Genomic DNA, 9,602 nt, shown 5'->3' on the forward strand with positions numbered 1-9,602 from the left:
GTGGAAAGCCGGTTAACAAGGTTTTTATTGATAATGGAGCTATTTTCAACATCATGCCTCTGAGAACCCTCAAGAGGCTTGGAAAATGAGTTGGAGATCTGTCTCCGGTAGATATTGAGATGACTAGTTTCACGGGGCAACCGACCAAACCAGAAGGCATGTTGGTCGCTCCTATTGAGGTGGGGGCAAAGGTAATTTCTATAGTGTTCTTTGGGGTGGATGCAAAGACTACTTACTCAGCATTGTTAGGAAGGGACTGGATTCACGCTTCCAAATATGTTCCCATATCACTCCATCAGCAAATAATATTCTGGGAGGGGGATCAGGTCTACAAGTTGGATGCAAACCAAAACCTCTTTGATGCCTCAGAAAACGTGGAAGAATCAGTGTTGTATTCCGAGTACGTACCCCCTATCTCCCAAACAGCATTGTTTGAGCAAGGAAAACTATGGAAGAGCTGCAGGCTTACCACCCAAGGTTATGTGTTTCAATAAGCAACATCCGTCGTGTTTTAGTGGCTCTGATGTTAGCCAGACTTCTGAATTTTTATTCTTACTTTTATGGAAGAATTCAATACGTGTGATGTTTTAATTAAAAATTTTTATTTAAACCAAATAATGGTTAAATTACGTAGCTATGGGGGTTGGGATAATTATGTTGCTGAAGGCGAAGGTTTTTGTTGGCCAGATCTTCTAGAAAAGAAAAACAGAATCTTTCTTGTCTTCACAAGATCCACTTATTGAATACAACCTAGGAACCGACCAGGCACCTAGAGTGGTTTGGGTGAGTGGCTTATTATCCAAAGAACAGCAGGAACATATGATAGCGCAAATACGGAGAAATATGGAATGTCTAGCATAGGATTATTCAGAAATGCCCGGATTAGCGTGGAGGTTGATTGAGCATCGGTTGCCCATCAAAAATGATTTCAGGCCATACAAGCAACCACTCAGGAGAATCAGTCCTGAACTACTCCCTCAAATCAAAGAGGAGATCGAGAAGTTATTGAAAGTAGGCTTCATCCGACCTTGTCGGTATGCGGACTGGTTGGCAAATATAGTTCATGTAACCAAAAAGAATGGAAAGATCAGGATATGCATCGATTTCAGATATCTTAATTTGGTAACTCTTAAAGACGAGTATGTTATGCCCGTGGCAGACATGCTAATCGATTCGACTACCGAATATAAGATTTTAAGTTTGATGGATGGATATGCAGGATATAATCAGATTTTTTTGGCACAACAAGATATCCCAAAGACCTCGTTCAGATGCCCAGGGGCATTGGGAATTTTTGAATGGATGGTAATGCCTTTCGAGTTGAAAAATGCAGGGGCTACATATCAACAAGCTATGAATACCATCTTACATGATCTTATTGGGCAATCAATGGAAGTGTATAGTGATGACGTGATAGTGAAATGGGCCGACTTCAGCACACACTTGGGTGACCTTGAGAATGCCTTTGCTCAGATGAAGAGGTACAACCTTAAAAGATGAATCCAACAAGGCCAAAGTAGTCCGGGCAGTTCGGCCGCCCCGAACCATCAAGGAGGTTCAAAGTTTCCTGGGAAAGGTAAATTATTTGAGGCGATTTCTATCAAATGTTGCAGGGAAACTAAGACCCATTACCAAGTTGTTAAAAAATAAAATAGCCGATTTGGTTTAGGGTTCTGAGCAATATGAAGCCTTTGAAGCGATCAAGCAGACGCTAACAGAACCCCCTGTATTGGTTCCTCCAAAAGGTAACCGACATTTTAGATTATATGTAGCGAATAGTTTGGATGTGGTGAGTAGTATCCTGGTCCAAGAATGGGACGATGGAAAAGAAAGGGCTATTTACTATTTGAGTAAGACCTTGGTAGGGCCTGAGTTAAATTATACGATGCCAGAAAAAATGTGTTATTCTCTAGTGTTCGCTTGTACCCGATTGGAGCATTATATCCTACCAAGGGAAACTGAAGTGGTCTCCAAAGTGGACTTGGCCCCCTTTTCTTTAAAATACAGACCTCTCAAAGCAGTGAAGGCTCAAGTGGTGGCTGACCTATTGCCAAAGTTTACTAGAGGTGAGTCTGAGGCCGAGGATAATGAACTAGTGCCTTATATAGAAACTAACCCCTGGAAAATGTTTTTCGATGGATCTCGGGCAAACGGAAGATCAAGGGCAGGAGTAATTTTGAAAGGGTCTGACGCACAAAAGATCCTGCTATAGCTACATATGGAGGATGTGACCCACAATTCAGCTGATTACAAGGCATTGATTTTGGGGCTAGAGATGTTGGTGACAAAGAACGTTCAGTCGGTCGTCATTTACGGAGATTCACAGTTGATCATTAACCAAGTCTTGAGGCGATACATATGCAATTACCCTCATTTACGCCAATACAGAGACATAGTGCACCATTTATTTTCTAGAATCGCAGAAGTAACTGTCAAGCTCATCCCAAGAGCAAAAAATCAGCAGGCAGATAGTCTGGCCCAAGCTGCATGCAGACAGATTGATGTTGGAAATATTGATATGTCTGCAGACTGGAGAACCGAGATTATTGCTTATCTGCAAGCACCAGACCCATCAACACCTGTGGGGGTCCGTTTAAAAGCTTTGCGTTTTCAATTAGTTGAGGGAGTGTTATATAAGAGAACCATAGATGAGGTTTTGCTGAGATGTTTGGGTCCGAATGAAGCCTTGGAGGTGATGCAGAAGGTTTATAGTAGAATATGTGGAGCACATTAAGCAGGTCTTAACATGATATGGGCTTTTCATCGCATGAGTTTTTACTGGCCGAAAATATTTGAGGATTGCATCAAATTTGCAAGGGAATGCCAAGAATGTCAGAGACATGGTCCATTGAACCATTTGTCGTTGGTAGAGTTGCAGGCGATGGTTAAACCATGGCCTTTTAAAGCCTGGGCACTTGATGTTATTGGTAAAATCCATCCGTCTTCATTTAAACATCATTCATTGATTTTAGTGGCTACCGATTATTTTACCGAATGGGTCGAGGCAGTTCCTTTGAAGAATGTGACGCAAAAGGAAGTGATTGAGTTCGTGCTCAATCATATCATTTACCGGTTTGGCATTCCACATACTCTCATCACTAATCAGGGTCTGGTGTTCACAAACGAGAAGTTTGTAGAATTTTTGGCAAGTTTTCACGTGAAACTTCACCATTCATCACCTTACTATCCACAGGCCAACAGGCAGGCTGAGGCAGCAAATAAAATCATTATCAATATCATCCAAAAAATAATATAAGGGAATCCCAGGAAGTGGCATACGTTGTTGCCCCAAGCTTTATGGGCTCATCGGAACAGTAAGAGTTCATCTACAGGATTTTCTCCTTATCAGCTCACGTTTGGCCAGGATGTGGTACTTCCAGCCGAACTCAACATACACACCTTCCGAGTGGCTCACACTAATATGGACTACACGAAGGAGTATCAGAAAAGTATGATGCAACAGCTGAAGACAGTGGATACAGAACATATGGAAGCCTTGGAACAAATGATCCAACAGAATGAGGTGCGGGCACGATATTATAGGAGGAAGGTGTCTCTTCGAAATTTTTTGGAAGGAGATCTAGTATGGAAAAAAATATTACCCACGTACAAGAAAGTTTATCAGATGGGTAAATGGTCCCCGAATTGGGAGGGGCCTTTCATCATTCACAGAAAGATCGGGAACAGAGCTTTTATTATTATGAATCAGGAAGGGAAATTAGTACATGAAAATATTAACGCCAAGTATCTGAAAAGGTATTTTCCCACCTTTTCAGAGCACTGTCATTATTTTTTATTACAAGAAATCTAATAACCCTTTGAGGGTTTGAACCCACAGGAAGGGGTTTTATTCGTCATCAGAAAGGGTGACATAAACGTGATCATCTTCTGGTTCTGAATCTTCATCCCAATTTGCAGTAACCATTTCGGGTTCCTCGTCAAGGAGATCTTCTAGGTCGGGACGGTAACGATCCCATTGGTCTTGCATTTCTTGAAGGTCTTGTTCGGTGTGAACTTTCATATCTTGTAGAGAATGACGTTCTCGCTCAACAAGAACGCGCAATCTGGAAAGTATTGATCTTTGCTAACAGAAAAGGTTGTTCCGGTTAAGATCAGGGAGAATGGCCACGACAGGATGGTCTATCATATCCGTATGATGATCAAGGTCGGATATGCAAGTGAGAATGTCGGTGAGGGGTTCATAGCAGGTGGATACATGTTCCATTAGGTGAATCGTAGATGTATAATTTTCCTACCCCTGCCAGAAAACTTGAATTTAAAGTCGAGTTGCTTGAGCACTTGGATTAGGCTTTCAGCATGATGGTCTATAGGGTGTTTGCCCACAAAAAATGGTTCCACGGAACTTTCCCAGTTAGTGGCAAGGATACGAATTCGGGGAGAAGCCATGTGTTGGAAGGTACGAAGGCTTGTTGTGAGTTGTTCTTTCAAGGTTTGATTTAAATAGGCGATTCATGTTTTAATTCTGTGGTGCAAATTCTTGGATCAGTGATCAGAAAAAATATGATAAAATTAAGGTGAACAGTTACATTTATTTATATACAAGGTATGACATTTTCTATATCTACAAAAGGAGGGCTCTAAGGGCAGTTCGTAGGTCTGCCCATTTTTGTTCAGACCGGGCCGTTCTCCGTTGCTGAAAGGCCGCCTGGTGTTCTTGTACAAGTCTCGACCGAATGCCCGCTTGTAGTTGGCCATGGAGGCTTGCTTGGGTCTGGCGTTGTTTTGTTACCAGGCGACCCCCCTCTTGGATGCATCCGTCTAGAGTCTCCAGTTCTTTTTTAAGGCCTTCGAGTTCCTTCATTTTTTGGGAAATCTCGGCGGCCAAGTTGTGTCGTGCCTGCTGGAGCTCACTCAACCGGGTGGAGGCTTCAATAAAGTCTTATGTCACTTTGGCAGGGAAGCCTCAATAGCTGCAGTGTCGGGTGTCGGTTGAGACGGTGCAGAGTCAGATGCTGGAGGTCGGATTAGGGGAAGGTCGGCTTGAAGCTCGGTGATCCTCTCCATCTTCCGACTGAGGATTGGGGCTACCGCAGACTCAGCAGGAGTCTGCACCAGCAAGTCAATGGCCACTTGAGCTAGAGACTCAAGGTCTCCAGGACTCAAGTCGGCGAATGACAAGATGGCGCAGCGCATCACCACCGGTCGGGCAGGCGCCAGCAACGGCACTCTGGTGAGAAAGTTGATCTCACGAGTAGCCTTTTAAAACCAATCGGAATGATTAGAAAACTAACTTAAAGGTAATTTAGTGGAGTAATGTGGAAGTTACCTGATTAAGGACGGCCGTGGCCTTGGAAGGAGCCAGGAGAACCGGGGCCGGTGGTGGAGGACCAGGTCGGATCCTCGTCTTGGCGACCGATTTGGCGGCTGTAGAATGGGGACCTATAAAGCCCGGCTCCGAACCCTGAAGGAATCAAAGTTCAAATTGAGAAGGGTTGGAATTAGGAAATGAGAAAATGCAGTAGAGAGAAATGCTAACCACAGCTTCACGATTCTGGTTGACAGAGGAATCGCCCGACTCTGAGGAGGAAACTTCGACTGGTTCGGGGTGTTGGACTGGTTTGGGATTTTGGACTAGCCCGGGGTTTGCTTGGATTGGTTCGAGGGCCGGCAGGGTTGGTTCTGGGTTCGGCTGAACCAATTCAAGAGCCACCGACGGATAGTGGACAGTGGCAATTGGTTCGTCCATAAAAGCAACCGCTGCAGGTCCCTAAGACAAAGAGTATGAAGAGCATGACTTGAGCTATAGACAAAAATATAATCTTGCAATCAGTTCATACTCACCGGAATCATATTTGGTCGGGAAGAGGTGGAGGTCGAAGAGGAAATCTACCTCAATGTCGGGTCCTTCTCCCGACGAATCACGGGCAATTCCGCTGGTAGATTGGTCTGCTGCGAAGTGACCACCGCAGCAGGCGAAGAAGGAACAGTCTGTGTTCAAGGAAAAAGGTGAGGTTAGTAAAAATACTTTTTAGAAGGTAGAGGAGTGTGGAGAAATTACCTCTCCGGCTGGTTGGTCGGCTGGCGGGTCGGCTGGTTGGTCAGCTGGTGGGTCGGCTGGTTGGTCGGCAGACTGGTCGGCTGGTTGCTCAGCAGCTTAGGGAAGAGACTCTGGAGACAAGAATCGTCAGAAGCACATAAGATAAAAACAAAAATGAAGGTTGAGTTAGGTTAGTCTTTACCGAGGTATCGACGCACATTGTGGCAACCAGGCGGGGTCCATATGTAAGGTCACCAAGTAGTCCTCTACCGTCTGCCGATCGTACGCCGGCTCTGTGGTGGCCTTGGTTCGGGCGGCTCTCTTTCTCTCCGGGGCATTGGGGCCTTCAGCAGTAGCCGTCCGCCTCTTCTTGGGAACGGCTGCATGGGGTGGAGAGCCCAAGGCAAGGGCTGGAGGGGGGATGAGTTTCCCCAACAACTGGTCAGAAGGAGGGGCCACCACAGCCCAGGTGGCCGACCACCAGAAAGGAAAGCCTTCAACCGACTGGGGGTTTCAGCAGAAAAAAATGTAAGAGTTGGACGTGAGATAAGAAGAAACTTGGGAAAGGCAAGGCAAAATTAAGGAAGGGATCACTTGCCCGTCGGGAATTTGGGTTATTAAGTGAGGTCGGGCGAGTGGACCCGGCAGACCTTGACAGCAGCCGAACTTTCGGGACAAAAATTGCGGCTGATAATTAAGAGTATAAAAAGACTTATAATTTTTCTTATCAAACCTAGGACTGGAAAAAAAAAAAAAAAAAAAAAAAAAAAAAAAAAAAAGATTGGGGTTTGAGGCCGAATCCCAGGAATAGGGATAGATCGGATGAGGTAAGGGATCTGGATATGGATGGGGGTAATCGGTATTCGAATAGGGCCAAAATAGCTCGGTGGTGTACTGTACGTAAGTCTCATAAACAAAAAATTTTGAGTTACTACGGTTATCCGAAAGAATGGCCGCAACTACGGGGTCAGAAGGATGGAGTGTGGAATAGTTCGGGGTGAGTTGGGAAAGGGCTAACCCTAGCGACCTCTGAGGGTTCGAAGATACGGGTAGCCGACCAAAAAAGGCTTTTGAAAAATAAAGCCGTAGCCAAAGCTCAAGGAACCAAAAAGGGCCTGAAGCAGCAGTCTCCGCCCTTTTAGTGTCCAGGAGGCGGACACTGACTCTAGATAAACCCTTATATAAATTGGCCAAAAATAGGGTTCCCAATGAAAAGAATCGGCCATTGGCCAGATGAATAGCTAAATCTAATTGCGAGGTCAAAACTGATTTGGAGGGAGAAAGAATTATGTATAGTATACAAGGATAATTCAAATTTCGAATAAATATATATGTAAAATTGACCAGGCAAAGAAACCCACGTACCTGCACAGCCAGAACAGAAGGAATGCGGTGTGCTCTAGGACCGTCGCTGGGGAACCGTCCAGCTTGATGTCGAACAACAAAATGGGTCCAGCCCCGATCTTTTTCAAATGTACGGGCAAGCGACCAGCCTTCGTGGTCAAGTTCTAGTTCCTGACCATCCAGCGAGCCTGACACCGGATCATCACCAACAACAGGGAGATGGGCGATCATAGCCACATCCATCAAGGTTGGGCTAATCGGGCCAGTTAGGAGAAAAAAAATGCCCAGTTGGGCATTCCAAAAGGCCGCCATGGCCAAAAGGACTTTATCATTGAGGTACAAGGGTTGAGTGGAGAGGTAAATGGCCTTGTCGATCCCCTGTCATCTCCGCTGCTCACCAAAAATAGGGGATAACCTGGAATACCAGGAATGAAAGGCATCTTTCGGATCGGTAAGATGGGTTTTGATGTGGTCATTAACACGTTCATGTTTGAGATCAGGGTTATTAATGGCTAAGGGGGTGACTGAAGATATGATGCTCCTCATGCGAGAAGCATCCTCCGAGGAAGTACAGTAGAGGCGAAGAGTTGGGATAAGAACGACGGTGGAAACTAATGGGATTTTTGGATCAGAGCCATCGAAAGGCAAAGTTGGGACGTACTAGTTGGCCATGGTTGTAAAAGAATGAAGCTCGAGTGATAAAAGAAGGAGGACGTTTAGCGAGAGGAGAAAGTGTATTTGGAAATGAGAATTCGTAAAGAAAAAGCCGAAAGTAGAGGGGTTTTAAGTAGGGTTTTTTACAAAACCATGTGATTAGACAGCCTAATAATGAACATACTCTAACAACGTGACATGTCACACTGATCGAGAAGTGACGGTAGGGAGTCGGGCGGGGGGAGACAAATTGTTATATATTAAAATATTTTAGAGTTTTTATTGGGCCTATAACTGGATTCCAACGTTTGGGCCCACAAATAAACCCAAAAAGAAAATAGGCTTTCGAACGCCCATTGAAAAAACAGGTCGGTCAATCAGTCGCTTGATGGGTCAAATATTCATTTCAATTATAATTTAATTATTACTATTTGTTAAGGTAAATATAATAAAATTGTTTTGTTGAAACGTGACTTGGATTTAGCGGTCTACTCGACCCTAAACCAAAGCGAAAGGGCTATTTCAATTGGCAGGGTTCCTTTTGGCTTATCCTAATTAATAACAAATGGGCTTAGGGTTTAGGGTGTTTTAGGGTGCTTATAAATAGACAACTATGGTTCTTAGTCGGATGACATATTGTAAATCTCTGAATCAATATAATAAAATCTCTCCGGTTCCTGCCCGTGGACGTAGGTTGACACACCGTCACCGAACCACGTAAAACCTCTGTGTTCTTTATTTGCTTTATTTCTCGTTTCTCATAACAAGTGGTATCATAGCCATATCTCATTGATTGAAGATGTCCTCGTATAAGTTTGATCTTGAGAAGTTTAATGGGTCGAATGACTTCACGCTCTCGAAGGTCAAGATGAGGGCACTTCTGGTTCAACAAGGATGTGCAGCTGCGTTGGAGGGAGAAGACAAGTAATGAGGAGGTAAATAAGGAGATTTTGGCAATGGTTCATTCCAAGATCTTGCTGTTAGTTACTGATGAGGTGTTACGGGAGGTTGTAGATCAGACAACGGCTTTTGGGTTATGGAATAAACTGTGTGAGAAGTACCAAAACAACTCTCTCACGAACAGGCTATATCAGAAGCAACGTCTTTACACCCTCCGGATGTCCGAAAGTACTCAGGTAAAGGATCATCTTGATACCTTTAACCGTATCATTCTTGATCTTCAAGGAGTTGAGGTTAAAGTAGATGATGAAGGTCAAGCCCTAATTTTATTGTGTTCACTACCTGGTTCATATGAGAATTTTGTAGATACTATGCTATATGGTAGAACTACAATTTCTGTTAATGATGTGAAAGATGCCCTTATGTCCAAAGAATTAAAGAGAAAGGTTTCTCTGGAAGAGGGTTCTGGTTCAGGTCTGTTTGCAGGTAAGGGAAGACCACAGGAGAGGGGTAACGGGAATGGGAGGTCGCGTTCAAAATCAAAATCCTCTAGCAAAGTTAAGTGTTATCTTTGCAAGAAGAAAGGGCACGTTAAAAGGAATTGTCCACAAAAGAAGGGAAATACAAAAGTTGATTCTAGTAACAGTGGCAGCAGTGCTGCTATGGTACAAGACAGTTCTGATGATGGGGACTTTGGTGAAGTTCT

At 44.2% G+C, this 9,602-nt stretch overlaps 1 protein-coding gene across 1 annotated transcript; it reads left to right on the plus strand.

The window, feature by feature from the left end:
- Nucleotides 1–2,881: 2,881 nt before the first annotated feature.
- On the plus strand, nt 2,882–3,955 carry LOC127260409 (uncharacterized). The gene is made up of 3 exons (XM_051288140.1): nt 2,882–3,201; nt 3,316–3,756; nt 3,919–3,955. Exons 1-3 carry the CDS (start codon nt 2,882–2,884, stop codon nt 3,953–3,955), a joined length of 798 nt encoding a protein of 265 aa, XP_051144097.1.
- The last annotated feature ends 5,647 nt before the right edge of the window (nt 3,956–9,602 follow it).

Source organism: Andrographis paniculata, unplaced genomic scaffold (genome assembly GCF_009805555.1).
Source record: "Andrographis paniculata isolate CXL003 unplaced genomic scaffold, ASM980555v1 Contig62END, whole genome shotgun sequence".
Classification (NCBI taxonomy): Eukaryota; Viridiplantae; Streptophyta; class Magnoliopsida; order Lamiales; family Acanthaceae; genus Andrographis; species Andrographis paniculata.